The 19,320-nt window shown below is 39.4% G+C and overlaps 2 protein-coding genes and 1 long non-coding RNA gene across 5 annotated transcripts; 2 read left to right on the top strand and 1 right to left on the bottom strand.

Moving 5' to 3' along the window:
• Positions 1 to 2,164: 2,164 nt before the first annotated feature.
• LOC110012834 (uncharacterized) lies at positions 2,165 to 2,958 on the top strand. Its single transcript, XR_016068020.1, has 4 exons — positions 2,165 to 2,289; positions 2,359 to 2,421; positions 2,488 to 2,565; positions 2,693 to 2,958. It is a non-coding gene; the product is annotated as an uncharacterized LOC110012834 (long non-coding RNA).
• Positions 2,959 to 9,182: 6,224 nt separating this feature from the next.
• Positions 9,183 to 14,647, bottom strand: LOC105172946 (putative sucrose-phosphate synthase 1). The gene is made up of 13 exons (XM_011094926.3): positions 14,038 to 14,647; positions 13,801 to 13,890; positions 13,395 to 13,636; positions 13,165 to 13,228; positions 12,350 to 13,048; positions 12,039 to 12,155; positions 11,726 to 11,857; positions 11,421 to 11,597; positions 11,298 to 11,351; positions 11,156 to 11,218; positions 10,126 to 11,037; positions 9,837 to 9,964; positions 9,183 to 9,681 (listed from the first exon to the last, which is right to left on the bottom strand). The coding sequence occupies exons 1-13, from the start codon at positions 14,218 to 14,220 to the stop codon at positions 9,408 to 9,410; spliced, it is 3,135 nt and encodes a 1,044-aa protein (XP_011093228.1). The 5' UTR covers positions 14,221 to 14,647; the 3' UTR covers positions 9,183 to 9,407.
• A 63-nt stretch (positions 14,648 to 14,710) lies between these two features.
• LOC105171571 (synaptotagmin-5) lies at positions 14,711 to 19,084 on the top strand. Of its 3 annotated transcripts, none has more exons than XM_011093814.3 (13): positions 14,711 to 15,013; positions 15,111 to 15,215; positions 15,335 to 15,385; positions 15,463 to 15,559; positions 16,085 to 16,206; positions 16,285 to 16,386; positions 16,635 to 16,709; positions 17,091 to 17,170; positions 17,265 to 17,415; positions 17,495 to 17,725; positions 17,872 to 18,168; positions 18,420 to 18,533; positions 18,702 to 19,084. In XM_011093814.3, the coding sequence occupies exons 1-13, from the start codon at positions 14,909 to 14,911 to the stop codon at positions 18,843 to 18,845; spliced, it is 1,674 nt and encodes a 557-aa protein (XP_011092116.1). In that variant the 5' UTR covers positions 14,711 to 14,908; the 3' UTR covers positions 18,846 to 19,084. The 3 variants fall into 3 exon arrangements, with proteins under 3 accessions (XP_011092116.1, XP_011091413.1, XP_020553290.1); XM_011093111.3 differs by having other exon boundaries at positions 14,712 to 15,013; positions 15,463 to 15,583; XM_020697631.2 differs by having other exon boundaries at positions 14,714 to 15,013; positions 15,115 to 15,215; positions 15,463 to 15,583.
• Positions 19,085 to 19,320: the final 236 nt, after the last annotated feature.

Genomic DNA, 19,320 nt, shown 5'->3' with positions numbered 1-19,320 from the left:
AGAAGAGAGAGCGATAAGCTTACCCTCAAAAAGAAAAAGACACCACAGGTGCAAAAGATTAGAAGGAACCAGAAAACAGTGCACTGCAGGACCTGTGGAGAGCTAGTTAGAAATGGTAACCAGAAAACCGACTAGATTGGCGGTTTTGGGAACAATTTAGCATTCTTTATGAATGTTAATTATTATCTTTATGAATGTAGTAAGCATTCATCTGTGGCACCATGTGTTTGTTGTGCTATTTACATTGAATGGTATTTTAACGTCACAACAATGCCCACATACCAATTGAATAACCCATGTAGTTGGGCTGCGCATTGGATGTCAACTATGAAACCAACTTTTGAGGATTGGTTTGAAACATTCCAAGTCGAGGGCCTCGAGACTGGGCATCGAGAGTCCTATAGAGACTTGCACTAAGTATAACATTTTTTCATTGGCGATAGATATGAGATGTCTATGCAATTTTAGTGGATTGGTTGACAAGGTTGTTAGTTGATTGAGCTAACTCGCAGGAGTCGTCATATGGAAACCTAGGAGACTTGGTCGATATGACTTGAATTCCCAGCTCCAATAGTAAAGGATTAGTCATTGGACTTGAGGAATCATAGTAGTCGCATGCATATGATGGTTATATCTTAGATCTGGCGAGAGATGACTGTGTCTTCGATATGGTCATCATAAGCCTTTTCCAGTGTAGTTGGTTTATGTATTGAGGATGGTGAATTTCAAGATAGAATCCGTTCCCTATCAGTATATGATGGATATATCTCCTATGCGCTTTGAGATGGTTTATACTCTCTAAGTTTATGACCATAGCGATTGGTCGAATAGGAAATGGTTTCCTTTGTCGATCAATAGAGTAAACACATCTCAAGTATTCAACATAGTTGCCTAGTTCAGGATGGAAACCGACGCCTAATTTCATGCCCTAGACTAAAGCCGAGAGATGATCGACGGAATGACCGTACCTGTATGGAACTCGAGAGCCTAAATGCTCACGCCAATATTCACCTAGTCACTAGTGCATGGACCATAACTAGACGGCCATCCATAGTAATGGGCATTTCCGATTAATGATTAATTGAAGATAATTAATTAAATTGATTTAATTAATTACTTATGTTATGCCCTAGTCTAGCTAAGAGTGAACCTAAAGAGTCACACACAAATTACTATGGAATTGGTGGGATTAATTTGAAATTAATTTGAGAAGAAACGAATTAATTTAATTGGATTAAGTCAATTCAATGAGAATATATATAAATGATTGGATCATTTATTTAATAATTTATTTGATGGATGGCTCAAGAATTAATTAATTTTGGGCTTAATACCTTTAAATTAATTTGATTAATTTATTTGGTTTGGCTTAATTAATTGATTGGATCAAAGAGTTGGGCTTAGATTTATTTAATTGGGTTAAATAAATCTTTAGACTTAGTTGGACTAAAAATATTTTAATTAATTATTGTCCAATGGACTTTGGTTGGGTTTAATTTAATTTGATTAAATCAAGTCGGGTCCATACTTGAAGTTCAAGCCTATTCGAGGGAGGTTAGAGCAAGTTAAGAAGGAGTTGAAACTCCTCACCATGATGAAGATAATGGAGTGGTTATTTCATTATGGTAGAAGGTTATATGCATGTGTATGTATAGGTTGTCTTGGAGGCAAATTTGTTACTGAATTTTGAATTCAATTGTATGTAATATACAAAACTACACGCATATCATGTATAACCAGCACCTAAGCCACGAAATTTGCTCTCTTTTCTCTCCAAAAATGTTCTCTTTTTTGTTTTATATTGAATTGGATTCAATTTAGAATATAAAACATTTCAAAAAGCACTAATCAATAGTGTTAGTTTGGAGTTGTTTTTTCTTCTTGTTCTTTCTTTTATCTAGCAATAGAAAAAGGAGTATATCTATTCCTTAGTATGGTGTGGACAAATTAGAAGGACTCTAATTTGGATCCTAAAGTGAACAGGAGAACGTAAAGGGAACAATGCACGTTGCTGCTCAACTATAGAATCAAAAGGTAAAGTTTCATGTTTTGTTTCTACGCTTTTTGTTTCATCCTCTAGCCACTTGTCTAGCATGTTTATTTATTTATTATTATGCTTTTGACAAATACCGAACGCCGGAAAATTTCAAAAAAAACACCCCTTTGAACCGTTTTAAATAATTTTTTTATTTCACGCTTTCGCTTCGTTCCCAGGCCATACTGATTCTTTCAGAGCCTGGACACAACACTGCCAAGTGTCCTGAAAGAGTGCCAATTGAAACCCAACAGGTATTTGTTCACCTTTTTGTTTCTAACTGTTTCACGCACATGTATTCTAATTTCAGCTTTGTATGACAGGATCAAGCACCTCATGAGGAGGGACATACTCAAAAGGAACAACATAAAAGAATCAAGAAAAAGGTAAGCAATTACAACTATTTATAAATCTGTATTATTTATAATAATGCTGATGATACTTTGTATTAGGCTGGAAAAAGAAAGGCCACTGAACCTACAATGGAATCATTGTCTGAAACTGAATGATTGGAACAAGCTACATCTATTGTAAGTGCACATACACATGAAGTTATATTTGTTACAATTAAATAGTATGAATTTCAGTGTTGAGGACTTCTATTTATGATTATAGGGATCTCGGCATAAAAATATTCTCCCACCATTGCAAGTGCAGATTGAAGATGAGCAACCTGAAGCATGCTTAACACAAATCAAATGCAACCTGCACCTGCACCCCCTCCATCAGTGTTCATGCCTGGCCCATCAATGTTTCAACAATTACAAATGACCAACCCGCAATCAACTTCGCAATCAAGAGTCACAATCCGTGCACCTCCACCTTTTAGAGGCAGACAAATATTTCCATCACTTTCTATAAAGCCATGTTCTAGAACAAGTCAACCAATAGTGAAAGATGGAGGCAGGAGTTTCTAAAGTTAAACAAGTGATTACAAGTTGAATATGACGACATACATAGTTGTGTTTTGTCTACTGTTGTTAGTTTTGACAATGACAGTATTTTGTTGTCTTTTTTACATTAATTACAGTATTTGATAATGACAGTATTTTGTTGTCTTTTTGACATTAATTGAATATCATATACAATTTCTGGTTTTGTAGTTTTCTGGTGCCTTTTCTGGCTTTTGAATATGACAATTACAGTTTTTTATGACTATGTCCATTTCTTATAATTTCGTTATGGCAATTTTCTGGTGTTATTTTTTGGTGCTTTTTCCTTTTCAATTACAGTTTATGGCAATTTAAAAACAGGTAAATTGCATTACAAACAGGGATCTTTCATTTCATTACGAACATGAATATTACATTTCATTACAAATAGGGATATTACAATGCAACACCTACAATTACATTACAACCAAACTAAACCCAGAAAAAAAAAAGAATTAAAAAACAACAGAATAAGTACATGTTAAGCATATGCAACCCACCATACTATATAACTTTCAACACAACTATAAATACCAAAAATATTATTTTTTAACACACATCTACTATTCATTGATTTTGACCTCTCACACATAGCAAAAAAACCCTCTCGTAAACCATGTGTTTTCATCTGGTGTGCAATCGTGTCATAGATAAAATTTTCATTTCATCATGTCATTAAAATCACAACCACATCATTGGCGCCGTCACTGGGAAATATTTGCCTCGACACTGAGTATGAAAACTAGGTCTGGGGCTCGTGACGTCCACGACTTGGACGTGATTCGCGAAGCACAAGTGAACGAGGCGGAACAAGACTCCCCTCGCTAACAGTCGCCACCCCAGGAGATAACCCCTACCTCATGAACAAGTCACCCTCAAAGGGGAGATCCCCCCACCATGTTGACAATCTCCGCCTACGCCCCCCAGGAGAGCACTTCCCCTGGAAGTTCCGCCCAAAGAATCGATGATCCAACTGACACAGGAAGCTTTGCTTGCCCTGATCCGCGACGCACCTACTCGAACAGTGGCACAAGCCGTCGCCCAATTTGTAGCACAACAATCTGCGAATCCGCCCCTCCTTCCCCTAGCAGAAGTTGAGAATTATCCTCATCTCCCGAGGAAGAGGAGCAGAGGCGGGAGGAAGTGAACAATAGATCGCTAGACCTGAAGTTGCACAGACCCAAGATCAAAACCTCCGCGATTGAGAATCATCCGCTCCCCCACCACCTAGGAGAGCCGAGGATCCCTACTTACCATTGGTCGTAGCCCCTCCAAGACGTAGCCCTTTTGCCCCAAACATTCTGGCGAAGCACTTCCAGCAGGCCTCAAGTCTCAAATCTGTCTGAATTTGATGGGACAAGAGACCCATAAGAACACTTAGACAAATTTTATGCCAAAATTGATTGGTACGATCTGAGTGACGCCGCTTACTGGAAGGTCTTCCGTACTACACTCTCCAAACGTGCTTTAGCCTGGTTCAACCAACTTCCAGCTGGAACTATTTCCAGCCTCGAGCAGTTGGTTCAGTGTTTCTTGCATCACTTTTGTATGAACAAAAAAGTTCCAAAAATGATTGTGTTCTATTCACCATCCACCAAAAGGAGGGAGAGACATTGAGAGACTACATGTAAAGATTTGTGGACGCAGTGCATGAGGTCCCCCATGTTAATCATGAGTTGTTGACTAGTATTATCCAACATAACCTGCTACAGGAAGATTCAAGGAATCCAAAGCCGGCAAGCCCTCTAGCACTATGGAAGATTTACTCATGCGCTCCTACAAATACATCCGTATTGAGGATTCTAATACTTTGGATACTTCCTTTAGCAGCAAAAGAAAGGGTCGAGAAGAGGAAAATGAACCGAAAAAGAAAGAAGAATGCAAGCATGTACCTCCGATGAGGTTCGCCCACTATACCCCTTTGAACGCTCCCAGAGGGGAGATATTAGTCGTGGCCGATCAACAAAGACTAATCAATCAATGACCGAGAAAAATGAAAGATAACCCTAAGAGGCTAAAATCCTCAAATATTTTCATTTCCACCGGGACAGAGACATACGACGGAGGAGTGCCATCATTTGAAAAATGAGATAGAAAAGCTGATTCAGCGGATACTTGAAAGAATACGTCAACCAAGGGCGAATCCTTAACCTTGGGACCTAACATCCACATAAACCGACAATGGCGACAACCTCCCTACAATAGGGATTGTTGCTGTAATTTCGGGTGGCTCGGCTGGAGGTGACTCGACCAACGTAAGAAAGGCACTCGCCGAAGTAGCTAGGGGAAACCATTGGGAAGTCCATGTTCAAATTCATAATGTCAATTCAGAACAATGAGATGAGATTTCATTCGGCTGGCAAGACCTGGACCCAAGGAGGAATCAAAACAACGATACCCTAGTCATTTCGGCCACGATCTCCAACTTTTGGGTCAAAAAGATTTTAGTGGATAGTGGGAGTTCAACGAATATTATATTTCATGATGTCTACTTCCAATTAGGGATCGATAATGCGCAGCTTCGGAAGGTAAACACCCCACTCACTGGTTTTAGTGGCGAATGATCGAACCGATAGTGGGGGTGACATTACCGTTATCCTTGGTTCTTATCCAAAGATTTCCACCAAAATGGTAAAGTTCCTAGTGGTGAAGGCTCCATCCACCTACAACGTGTTCTTGGGGAAACTGAGCTTAAACCTCTTCCGAGCAATAGCGTCTACTTTCCACCTAAAACTTAAATTTTCCACTCCCGACGGCGTGGGGGAGGCTACGGGAGATGAAAGAATGGCAAGAGAATGCTACGTGAATACCCTTAAAAGATCGCGTGAGAAACTGAGTGAAGTGGCAGATGAAAAAACAAAGATAAAGATGACTGATAGGAGGCATGAGATAAGAGACGCCGCAGAAGAACACTTAGGAGAAACCTATAGGGAGAAAAGAGTTGAAGCCGTGGAAGAGTTGAAGGTGATCAATCTCTCCTAGGAAGCGAGAAGACAACGAAGATAGGTACAATAATATGCCCATCCACCGAAGAGAGGTTAACTCAATTTTTGAAGGAAAACGAGGAAGTGTTTGCATGGAGCATAACGGATTTCTATGGGATTTCACCTTATGTTATCACTCACCGGCTCAATGTAAATCACGAAGCAAAACCTATAAAGTAGAAAAAAAGGATATTTGGGCTGGAGAGGAATCAAGCGGTAAAAGCAAAAGTGGATAAGCTACTTAAAGCCAAACACATACGGCCGGTGCAATACCCTAAGTGGTTGGCCAATGTTGTGTTGGTCCAGAAGCCAAACAGAAAATGGCGCCTCTGTATTCTTCACAGATTCGAACAAGGTATGTCCGAAAGATCCTTTTCCCCTCCCACGAATTGAGATTTTGGTTGACTCCACCTCCGGATGTGAAATGTTGAGCTTTCTAGACGCGTATCAAAGCTACAATCAAATTCCGTTGGCCCCAGAAGATCAGGAAAAAACAAGTTTTGTCACAAACCAAGGGATCTTCTGCTACAACGTCATGTCATTCAGCCTGAAAAATGCAGGAGCGACATACCAACAACTTGTCAACCACATGTTTAAAAACCAGATTGGTCGAAATATGGAGGTTTTTATAGATGACATGCTGGTTAAGAGCGTGAAAGAGCAAGATCACATCAATGACTTAGAAGAGTGCTTTCAATTATTGAAAGCTTTTGGCACGAAATTAAATCCTGCTAAGTGTACATTTGGTGTGATGGGGGGAAGTTTCTTAGGTACATGATCTCCTAGAGAGGAATAGAAGCAAACCCTAAGAAAATTAACACTATCATGGACATGCCACCGCCAAAGTTGATCAAAGAAGTACAAAAACTCGCGGGGAGGTTGGCATCTCTGAATCGATTCATTTCGCAATCCGCGGATAAGGGCGTACCTTTCTTCAAGGTCCTTCGTGGTGCAACAACGTTTTGGTGGAGCAAAACTAGCCAAGAAGCATTCGATGAGCTAATGAGGTACTTTTCTTCACCGCCTTTGTTGACGAAACTCAAAACAGGGGAAACCCTCTACCTTTACTTGGCGATTTCTGAAAATGATGTTAGCTCAGTTTTGGTACGTCAGGAAAACAGAGATCACCAATGTATTATGTTAGTAAGATGCTGCAGGGGACTGAATCCAAATACTCCCAAATCGAAAAGCTAGCCCTCTCTTTAATCATCGCAGTAGAAAGTTGAGGCCTTAAATTCAATCGCACCAAGGGATAACGTTGACAAACCATCCTTAGAAGCAAGTGTTGTCGAGTCCAGAGCTTTCCGAAAAGATGGTCAAATGGGCGGTGGAGTTAAGCGCAAGTGCTAGCTAATTTCATCATCGAGTTGGCGTACGACGAGGCGAGCATTTCTACGCTTTCCTAGAGTCTGCACGTCGATGGATCGTCCACATCGGCTGGAAGTGGGGCTGGGATAGTTCTAGAGAGCCCTCAAGGAGACAAGTTTGAGTTTACTATAGAATTGGAGTATCCCTCGTCAAACAATAAGGCATAATGTGAGGCATTTTTAGTAGGGGAAGTTAGCATTAGCCACCGGGGAGAAAAAGATTGTCATCTATAGCAACTCGCAGTTGGTGGTTAATCAAATCTAGGGATCCTATGAAACACGAGAAGAAAAAATGGCCAAGTATTCTCTAAAAATGAAAAATCTACTTGAAAATTTCCAAGAGGCCTCTATTGTTCAGGTATCGAGAATAGATAATGTCGTGGCCAACCAGCTAGCCAAGTTAGCAAGCTCGATGGCAGCCATTCGAAACAGAAGAATTACTTTTCTATCGTTGGAAAGAGTTGTGATCGACGAGTGAGAGGAGATTATGTGGGCTGCCCCCCCCCCCCCAGCTCCATACGCAATTTCATCAAATTGTTCGCTACGTCGAGACCCCATTGAGTTCAACTTAAAATCAGGCATATCCTCTAAATTCTCACCTAAGTCAAAAGAAGGACACTTAGGCAAACTCATAATTGCGGCAATATGATCGGGAGAATAACCTTCTAGATACGGAGGAAGATCACCCCAAGCGTCAAATACTTTCTCGGCAGGCGGGAAAATATCCACAATAACCCCTCTACCTCGCCCTCCTACCGAACCCCAGAGGCGACGTTGCCTCGAGTGGGGGGGGGGGGGGGTTTCGCCCCCCCCCCCCCCCCCCAACCTCAGTCGTGGCCCCCCTTTTTTGCTCGGTACGCCACCGTCCTCTAGCCACCGAATTCACGGCCATCATTTTCACAATCACCCTTCCCAACTCCACATTTCAAACAAACAAGATGGAAAATACAATGCAAGAGTATCAAATAACAAAGATTAACTAAGGGAGAGAGTTACCTTTGCTTGTCATTGTGGATGGAGGAATGGGGTTTGAAGTTAAGAGTGCAAATGTAAGGAAGAAAGTTGGTGGAAGAACAATTAATGGCTCCCCACCCACTCACCCATTCCCATTTATTAGACTTTGTACATTTTTTTCGATTATTTACTCTCGAACAAAATATCGCACCGGCAAGTACATATTTCATCCGAGAGTGAGGGGTTGTATGATGTATATTGGTAATATACATTTACCTGCAAAGGTAACAAAGTAATTTAACATGAGTGAGGCACATGTCATGCATGTTAAGCGCATACACCCACCACACCATATAACTTTCAACACCATTATAAATACCAAAAATATTATTTTTTTAACACCCATCTACTATTAATTGATTTTGACCTCTCATACATACCAAACAATCTTCTTGTAAACCATGTGTTTTTACCTGGTGTGCAACTATGTGGTAGGTAAAATTTCCATTTTATTCTTTCGTTAAAATCACAACCACATCAATATTATTCAGGCATATTCTGCAAGAAATTTATTATACTTGATGCACTTCACCATAATATCACAGGAGCCACATCTGCATTTAGTCTGCTTTACAAATCAAAACTGATTGGAAAACAAATAAGTCGCTCCACTTGAGGGCACAACCATACAGTTTGAATTTCAAGATCTCTTCTTTGAGGTCTTGTGTTTAAATTTTGGGGTGTGCGTGAGTGGGTCGTCTGCGGAAAAAAAAATAATAAAATAAAATAAAAGTCGCTCCACCTGTATTTAGAAATCAAGCCTAATTTTGACATTTAGAGATGACATGCTAAGAAAGGTACATTACACTACACTGCAGTGGCTAAATATTTTCTGATAAAACTGTGCACATTAAACTCCAATTACCCATGCATTCATTTATAACTAGCTCATTTAAACCAAATAAACAAACAATTATTTCTAGCTCATTGAGGAACGTTTGCACTGCGACTGCAATGAACTGAAGGAATAACGAGCAACAGAAAAATTCACCTGTTAACTAAATGTCAGATATTTCTCCTAGACGCCCACCAGAAAATCAGGAAGAAAAGATAACACTAAAAAGGCTTTTATCGACTAAACCTTAATAACACCTAGTTTTTCTAGTGTTGCTTTGATACCATCCCTGTCACATTTTTCACATTGAACGGTTTTTGGATCGTCGGTTGGTACGACGTGTTCAAGAGGATAGCTTCTGTTGGTATGAATTTTACTTGCACCATTGCACTGTCCTTTCAGGATTACAGTTTTGTGTAGCCCACCAAGCAAAGCCTCATAATCAGAATCTCCACACTCTCCCACGAAAAACACAACATTTGATATGTCTATACCCCATCGAACATGCAAGTACCTGTTCGAAAGTCGTCATTAACAGATAGCAAAAAAATATGTCTTAAAACAATGGTTCTAAGTTGCAAGACTTGGACATATACAGAGATGCAATTAAAATAATGTATCACTAAAAGAACTCCTTATAAACCACTAAAAGAATGGATGATTCTGTACCTAAGGGCTTGAGCTCGAGAAGCCAGAACAGGAATCACATTTATCCTTTCTCCATTTTTACAGTATACAGCATGGCATCGGAGGGCCTGAATTCTCATCAATTTCCTGAGTTCCTTGAAAGGAGGAACCTGCAGCCATATAATAAGTCAACTAAACTGTAAACATCATACATAGCGTGTGAAGTGAGCATTAAAGATTTGGACATATTCCAGGAAACAAAGAAAAAAGAGAAAGGAGTTCAGAGCCATTAATGAAGTACTCCTGATTCCTTTTATAAATGTGAACTTACCAGTGCTGCATCTTGCACTCTAAATTCATAGCAATGTGAAGATCCAGAGTCAAGTTCAGTGATTACAGGTTCACGCTTGTCTTTCACATTATCATTGACAGAAGCAGCCCACCTTACCAAAGTATTCCTCAAGCTCTCTCCACCCCAACGATAATGAATGTGAGACTGATAATCTGAGTCTACCATATACTGTGATTCAGAGGAATTTTGTCCGGGACTTGGAGATGGGTAGTATATTTCACTACCACTGTTGCAGATAAATGCATCAAAATAACTGGACTTTAGACCAGCCTTCTCCAGAAGACAGTTTATTTCAGACATACTCCAAGATGTAGATAAAATGAAGCCAATAGACTGAGGGTCCTTATCCGTCCTACCTGCAGCTTCAACTATTATTTTGGTAATACTTAGAATATCAGCTATTGAATCACTATCCACAGCAATGTATAAGATGAACTTCCTCATCCTCAATGCTGGAAACCTACAATTTTCTGGTTTTTCCATGGACTCGTTTGCTGCCAACTTCAAAGGTGCACTCTTCACCTGGTTTTTCCGGTCAACAGCGGTTTCTTGGCCTTTTAAAACTGATGTGACATCATTCCTCTCACCATCTAATGAAATTTTCAGACTTAATGATAGATCTTGAATATCTCTCAAGGAACTTCCAGGAGAATCAGATTCTGAATCTGCATAGGCATTATCATTTGTTTGCCATTTTGGCTGCCTTTGCTTGCAACTGGTTACTCGGGCTAGATATGTCTTGCAATGCTCGGGCCATGAGAAAAGATGAATATTTTTCAATCCATTATCCCTACATCTGGCCCAAAGTTGCTTATCAGCAACAAGCTTCCGGAGAGCATCAGCAATAGATTGCTGATTATGTGGGTCGACTAGAACACCATTATCAAGAACCTAAAACAATTTTGATGTTAATGTGGAAGAACCTAGCACAAAATATCTTACTACAGTGATGATAAAGAAATGAAAAAGCATATTCAAGTCATGTATAGACTTCTTTTAGCCAACAAACCCGATGAATGTCAACTGGACCTCCATTTTTTGTGGCAACAATAGGCAGGCCTCGAGCTGCTGCCTGCTTAGGGACAATGGATTTCGATCATTGGATTATATATAAAATTTGGATAATCATAGGAAGAGGACTTCGTGGGCACCTCAATTAAGGTGAGACCAAATGGCTCAATAAAAGCTGGATTGATAAAAACACCCTACAAAATCCATTGAGATTAGGCAGTCAATAATAATAGAAAAAAGTCTTATCTTCATGTAATTCACACCTTTGTTTTCGCAGCCAGACGGTATATATCAGGAACATCGGATTGCTTATGATGTTTAGGATAGGCGACATGACCATAAAGGTCATATTTGTCAATCAATTTGAGTATAGAAAGGAGGACAGATGAATTTGTAGTAGACATATCATCGATTGCATCCCTATTTCCCATTATCAAAGTCTGCAACAAATTAAGATAGAAAATAGTGAACCAATTGAAAGCAGGACAAGAAAATTGCCTTTCCACACCACTAAACTAATTTTCTGTTTCTTAGAAGGAGTTTGTGCCATTGAAAAGCTATGACGTACAAGGTTAGCAAGATCCCTCAAGGGGCGACACTCTCCGAAAGCTTTAACCAAAGTGATTAAATTCTTCTTTGGATCTGGCCTAGCAAGAGCAAGTATCATTGGCTTTCGTGGATTGGTAAAGAAACGCATAATCTGCCACAAATTATGAAAACAGAGCTTAAAAATAGCATCAAGTCAATAGTTTTACGCATAAGGGATAAGAAAACCTTAAGACCTCTTCGTTGATAGATATGGAATAAGTTGATTGGAAAACATGGTTATAGCACAATTCTTCCCAAGGAATCATATCCAGAGAAGAGAGAATAGATCAAACCTCTGACCAAATGGGAGGATCTGGAGTTCCAGAACCATCTCCATTTCCTTCTGCTTCTCCATCAATGTCTCCGTCATGTGGAACAACATTACGGAACTCCATTCCAGGGGGAATTACCTGAAACAACATTGGAAATAACTCAAGTTAGCAATTTCATGTGCATGATACAAGAGCTAGAGAGACACGGAGGATGAAGGCCTATTTTCACAGAGGAAAAGGTAAGTGCATCTGAAATGAATGGACATATAGACTTACAAAACAAAATTGAAATTTGTTCGTATGTGGTGAAAAGATGAGTAAAGAGGACGTACAACCATGCGTGGCATGAACCTTCCGTAACAACTAACATTGCGTTTGATTCGAGCGCGAAGTTTACGCTCTAAAACTGGATCAAATCCATCGTACAGACGCCACTGCTCCTCTATTTCCTGTCTTGTGCTGGTAATTATTACTTCAGCATCATCAAGAGTCATCTCCTCAGCCTCTATACGCCGCATTATTTTGTATGTCGAATTTATCTCCTCCCTCGATTGTCTCCCTTGCTTTAAGAGTTGTTCTAGCTTGTCCCGTCCAAGTGAATGGCCAGTGAAAATCATTGGCACATTGAGAGCTCCAGACAAGAGAGCAGCAGAATTTCCTGCATCTGCATAGTGCCCATGAATAGCAATGGGCCAGAGTGGTTGCTCGATGCCAATTTGCTTCCCAAGAACCTTAGACATCTGTAGAATGTGGCCTAATGCACCATCAACAAATTCTGGAATATGGGGCCAAAGAACTTCTTTAGAGAGGTACTTATCTTTTGGACCAAAGGGTATGCGGATTATATATGCACCACCACTCTCCCCAGTTTCATTCATGCTGTTCTCAGGGTTTAATGGATTTAGCATCTCCGTTGGTTCACCATAAGTCCAGTCCACATCTGGTGCCAATACTTGCCTTGTAAGCAAATCAACACGATAAACTCCAGGCATTGAACCCAAGGCTCTGGCTAGTTCCACAACGTACTTTACCTGAAAAACAAAAGTAGAAGCATGTCCCGGAGCGACTTATGTGCTTGTCAACTAACTTATAATTAGATCAAAATCAAGTTAAAAGAAATTGTTGAAAAGTCGGAGCTTGAGTCTACCTGACCTCCTGTATCAGAATCCCGACCAAGTTCCATGTTCTCGCCGCGGATCAAGCCATGAAGACTGCGAGAGAGAGAAAGAGAAATGGAAATCCCTAGATTAATACACCTTACTTCTTTTGTCAACATGAGGATAGAAATTACTTATTTACAACAGAGATATTGTGGGTGATATATAACAATTAACAGGTACTCGTCTTGTAGATCAGAGGGTTGGAGCAATCCCATACCTGATGAGGACAAGATAAAGTTTGTTATCCTTATTTTGAGTAACCAAATTCGCCATCGTATCAACAGAACTAACTCTTTGCATACTTCCTTTGGCAATATCAGCATGAGCTGAAATATCACCAACTATATCCCCCTTTTCTCCTTCTGATAAGTCTTCTGACATATCAGCAGTTGCCTCTCTACGAGCTTTTTCACGTTCAAGATGCCTTTTTGCCCTACGTTGTGCTTCTTCACCCTCAATCTAGAAGTGCAGTTAAGTTGAAAATGTAAAACACAGTAGTTAATTTAGTCAAAGGTAGCTACATAAAAAAGCAAATTCAAAGAGGTAGGGAGCAGGAAAGAGGGCAAATGTTAGCAATGTGGGTAATGAATGACGTATATGAAGAGAAACCAAGTAAAGCAAACCTGTTTCTTCCTGCGGGCCAAGGTCCAAATCCTCCAACACATATTCTCCAACCTTGTGTTTCTCTCCTCAGAATTCCTAATTGATGATGCCTAAAATCATAAGGGAAAACAGATTGATAAGCCTAAACACACAAGTATAGGAAATAAATGATATGCATGAGAAGTTGGGGATGGAATGCAATCAATGGTCACATGCATTATATGTATATGTATATTATAATACAAGAGTATACGCACCCGAACCCAAGAGCGGTGGAGATCGGTCTCATTGAAGCCGGTGATGACTTCTTCAACGAAGTATTGGGCGGGGCTGAAGCGACCTCTCTCACGCAACAGGAGAGATGATTTCTGATCGTCGATGCCGGTATCCACGTCGAGGATGGCCTCCAGGTAACTGTTTATCCAGTCATTTCCCGCCATTTGAATTTTTTGGTTCTCTTTCCTTAATAATAACAAAGTGATATGCAAAGAGGCGTTGTGAGTGAGGGGAATGAGAGAGAGTATTTGGATGAGATGGGTGTGATTTTGATAGAACGACCATTCATACAATCATTCATTCATTTCATTAGTATAGTGATGAGAGAGAGAGTTTTGTTATGGAGAGAAGAAAGAAAGAAAGAGGCGATCATTGCCAGGTGGTGGAGGAAGCAAGTACTAGCGAGAGAGGTTTGTTCGTTTGAGACGGATCCGCTTATGACTCTTCTCCGCTGCGTTGTCCCAACTCAAACTACTCAAATCCTCTCTTCTCTTTTCTTGGCCCAACCCAATAACAAAAACAGCCCCTTCAATTGATTGACCCAAATAACACACCCACACCACTGAATATCTTAATTTCTTGCTTTAGACAAAGAACCATATCCATACGTAGCAGAAGGTGGAAGAAAGGTATAGAATCTTATAATAATATTACTACTAATGTCTGTCTGTCTCTGTTTGTCTCTCTTTTCTCTTTACATATCTCAACTCTCTCTCAACACACACCGTCTATTCACTTATAAGGAATTCCTTCAATTTATAACCCAACCCCGTCCCTTCACATGCAACTTCAACTAATTAAACAAACATCTGCTGCTCCATCTGAAAAACAAAACACCTCTTACTCACTTCCATGGCTTTCATGTTGGGTTATGTTTTGGGTTTTGCTTTTGGCATTAGTTTGATTGTGGGTTTTGCTCGCTACCAGAATGTCAGATCAAAACGTCGCACTCATCTGGTATCCAATTTCACTACTCATTTAAATTTTCATTTACAGATTAACATCATTCCATCTCTCTGTCTCTCCATTGAAATTCTTCAAGCTTTCTTCTTAGGCAGCCGCAATTGCAGCTTTTGCAAGGATGACAGTTGAAGATTCCAGGAAACTCTTTGCCGATCAATTCCTCCCCCCTTGGGTGGTCTTTTCACAGAGACAGAAGGTCACTTGCCATTCCCCCTCTACAAATTTTGCATCCTTCTTTTTGGATATATATTTACTCTACTGTAGTAAGCAGCTTTCCTTCATGCCTTCCCCTTACTCTTTTTTCAATCCTTGCAGTTAACTTGGCTCAATCATCAACTTGACAAAATATGGCCTTACGTTGACGAGGTTATTTCCTTTCCTTTACTGTTTCTTTTTTGTATAATTCGTTTATTTTGTTTCTGAAGCGTCCTTCTGTTGCACAGGCAGCATCCGAGATTATAAGAAACTCTGTCGAGCCAATTCTTGAACAATACAGATCAGCAGTTTTATCATCTCTCCAGTTTTCTAAGTTGACTCTTGGTACGGTGGCACCTCAGTTCACAGGTCACTTCAATTTCTTCTCATGTACCTCGCAAACAGTTTACTTCCTTGTAATCTTGCATTGGCGCGCTATTGTATGGACTTTGGGGACGAAGAGAAATGGGTGGACTTAGATGTGATATAAATTTAACTGCACTATCACATCGCAGGCGGCACAAGTCTCTTTAAAATGTCTCAGCATTTAGCATGCATGGCCCACGACTTTGCTCTTCTTTTTTGTTATTTGATATGCACTGTTAGTGTCGTTGGAAAAGGATCAATTTTGAAGAATTGAAATGTTCAACTATAACTCTGTCAGCCCACTTAAATTCAATTGCAACTTTTTTCTTAGCTGGTTTCTACCCGTTAAGTTTGTCTCAAAATTCTCGGATTGAGAATGTATGGCTGGCATGCATGCCAAGTAAAGCCCAAAAGTATGTGATGCATCCTAAAGTGAGTATGTTGATCCTATTTTTTCCTATGTAGACTTTGTTTAATAGTCGTGCATTATTTTGTGGCAAATAGGAGTTTCCATCCTTGAAGGTGCACCCGACGAGATAATTATGGAATTAGAATTGCAGTGGGACGGAAATCCTAAATTCATACTTGATATTAAGACTAGAGTTGGAGTGGCACTACCTATACAGGTAATAGCAACTTTTACCATGACTTGACATTACTCTTGCTCTATCCTGTCTCTGACTAAATCTTTTCTTTGACTGCAGATAAAAAATATTGGATTCACTGGGGTATTCAGGTTAATATTCAAACCATTAGTTGACGAGTTTCCTTGTTTTGGAGCTGTTTGTTATTCCTTGAGAGAAAAGGTGATTCCTTAACATTATTTTATTTTATTTTTTATTTGTTCAGAAACAATCCCTAGAATAGATTATGGCCAAGTTTTGAGCATGTGTTTTAAGTGTATTCTAACAATTGGCTTGGGGAGGAACTTGCATATCTAAAATGTCTTCCACATGGATTTACTGAAAGTGATACTTGAATGCACTATATTGTCAAACTAACTAGACTCTTTGCACTTAATTTGGAGGTCACGTTTTTGTGTGTCTACATGCAGAAAAATCTTGACTTTACCCTCAAAGTGGTTGGTGGTGAGATATCAGGAATTCCAGGGATATCTGATGCTCTTGAGGTTTGAAAATTTCTCATTAAATTCTCTTCACATTTGTTAGTACAAGACTCTTAGACAGGGTTCTAATAATTTTTCTGGAGGAACATTGGATAGTGCTCTGGGGAAGTCATAGAAACAAGGGAGATCCTCAAATAACGTAAAAGCCATACAAGAAAAAGGGAAATCCTCACGCAAGTAAAAGGGAAGGAAGACATGAAGCTTATGGTGTAACTGTGTAAAACTTTTTTTTTCTAAGGGAAGCCCTCAGTTCAAAATCCTAACTGATGACCACAGTGCATTCAACTTAAATTCTATGTCCCTAGTATTGGTGCTCACTTCAAGGTGTATATGAAGAATGACACGTTCGTTTTTGTAAGGCATCGTCTTATCTTGTTTTAATAGGAAACAATACGAGATGCTATTGAAGATTCTATTACCTGGCCAGTCCGTAAAATCATACCCATATTACCAGGAGATTACAGGTCAACTATCTCTTACCCTTGATCAAAACAGGCATTTTGTTTCTTTGAATTATGTATCTCACATGAAGTCTCTGCATCTTTTTTCTTGTTACAGTTACCTAGAGTTAAAGCCAGTTGGAACTTTGGAGGTGAAGCTCATAGAAGCTAAGGAATTATCAAATAAAGACATAATTGGTAAATCCGATCCTTTTGCAGAGTTATTCGTTCGTCCTCTACGTGACAGGATAAAGACCAGCCAAACGATCGTAAGAATCTTGGCCTTAATTATTTGTTTGATTTTTTCTTATTCTCTAGTTTGTGGTAAAATTCCATCACATTTTTCAGAACAACCAAACAAATCCAATCTGGAATGAGCACTTTGAGTTTGTTGTAGAGGATGTATCTACTCAACACTTGACCATAAGAGTTTACGACAATGAAGGAATTCAAGCTTCTGAATTTATCGGTTGTGCTCAAGTGCCGCTCAGCGAGCTTGAGGCAGGCAAGGTGAAAGTTGTGTGGTTGAAACTGGTGAAGGATCTGGAGATCCAAAGAGACCAGAAAAACCGTGGCCAGGTGAGCTAGCCAAAACCGATCTTTTCATGTGTGGAAAAAGGTCACTCCATGAATGTACTCTCATGAGTGTATCATTTGGTTTGCTATTCATGGGATTTTCTCACAATTCCATCACTGATTTGGTTTAGATCTAACTCTGAGTGTAGGTGCATTTGGAGCTCCTGTATTGTCCTCTCAATGCTGAGAGTGAATTTTTTAATCCTTTTGACCCCAACTTCAGATTAACGACCGTGGAGAAGGCCTTTAAACACGTGATTGATGAAGCAGAGTCAACTGATCCTCTGAAATCTACTTCCCAGATGAAAAAGGATGTCATTATTAGGGGAGTTCTATCAGTGACAGTGATCTCTGCTGAGAATTTGCCAGCTAAAGATCTCTTGGGAAAATCTGATCCTTTTGTTGTGCTAACAATGAAAAAGTCTGAACAGAAGTACAAGACTAGGGTAAGAGTTTAATTGTTTCTTGGTTGTTCTTGGCCCTCTGGAAAAATGAAGTGTTCTCACTTTCGCCTGTACATTTTTGCTATTAACCAACTTCGTGAAGCTTGATCAAGAAAGTTTTTCCATCTTTTATTAAATTTTCTTCTAAAAAAGGGCACTATCCCCACTCTTTCCAATCAAACATCTCTAGTTGTTGTCCTCTATTACTTCTTCCGTCCTCTGGTTTTCTCTGTAAATATGCTCCTCTATTTCAGGTCCTCAATGACACCTTGAATCCAGCTTGGAATCAAACATTTGATTTTGTGGTTGAGGATGGGTTACATGAGTTACTAATCTTGGAAGTTTACGATCATGACACATTCGGGAAGGTAATTCTCATAGCCGGTTTCGTATTAGTTAAATTTATTTTAATAAACTATATATCCTGTGCACTCAGGGATTGCTCAAAACTTATAAATTAGTGAATAGTTCTGTACGAGTATGAGGACTGGCATTGTATTGTTTGACTGTTGCACCATTTGTGCTTGATTTTTCAGGACAAAATGGGAAGATGCATCATGACGCTGACCAGGGCTATACTGGAAGTAGAGTTTAAAGACAGTTTTCCAATTGATGGCACTGAATCAGGAAGGCTGAATCTGCATATCAAATGGACGCCACAAACAATTTTCCGAGATTAAGTACAATATAACAAAGAAACAAGAAAATTACTGAAAATGGAACTGATATGAGTTGTTGATATGAAGATTGAGAAGAGTGAGGGTTGCGTTCACCATGTAAATTTACCAACATTTGGTTGTCTATAGCCTATAGCTCTGAATGAATGTATTCAAAGTGAATTGAGACAAGCTCTCAACAAAGTTTGCTTGTAAAAATGAATTGGAGCAGGTGAAGTACGCATGCATGTGTGTTTTTGGAATTTTTTCCTTCCTCAAAATACATTTTCAAAGTGAAGTCTTCACAAGTTTGATCATATGGAGACTAATTCGGCAACAAAATTGGCCCAAGATTCAAATAGTCATGTGGAAAATTTTCAAACTCTGATTAAATTTTCCTCTTTTATTTGTTTTATTATTATTATTATTATATATAGAAGCGCATAAGAATTAATATTTAGCGAATTATAGTGGCTAAACTAATTTAGACTCCACCTAT

Source organism: Sesamum indicum, linkage group LG1, assembly GCF_026168435.1.
Source record: "Sesamum indicum cultivar Baizhima isolate 11 linkage group LG1, ASM2616843v1, whole genome shotgun sequence".
Taxonomy (NCBI): Eukaryota; Viridiplantae; Streptophyta; class Magnoliopsida; order Lamiales; family Pedaliaceae; genus Sesamum; species Sesamum indicum.
The sequence above is the reverse complement of the archived record's forward strand: the minus strand, read 5'-3'. Positions and strand labels throughout refer to the sequence as shown.

Bases quoted from the DNA above. Each gene is read 5' to 3' on its own strand.
- LOC105172946 (XM_011094926.3), bottom strand. From the start codon at position 14,220: ATGGCGGGAAATGACTGGATAAACAGTTACCTGGAGGCCATCCTCGAC. The intron at 13,049-13,164 runs GTAGACTCAAGC...TTTGTTTTTCAG, and splicing joins ATTCTGATACAGGAGGTCAG to GTAAAGTACGTTGTGGAACT. The intron at 9,682-9,836 runs GTACAGAATCAT...ACTTTCGAACAG, and splicing joins TCTCGAGCTCAAGCCCTTAG to GTACTTGCATGTTCGATGGG.
- LOC105171571 (XM_011093111.3), top strand. From the start codon at position 14,909: ATGGCTTTCATGTTGGGTTATGTTTTGGGTTTTGCTTTTGGCATTAGT. The intron at 16,207-16,284 runs GTAATAGCAACT...CTTTGACTGCAG, and splicing joins GAGTGGCACTACCTATACAG to ATAAAAAATATTGGATTCAC. The intron at 16,710-17,090 runs GTTTGAAAATTT...TTGTTTTAATAG, and splicing joins GGATATCTGATGCTCTTGAG to GAAACAATACGAGATGCTAT.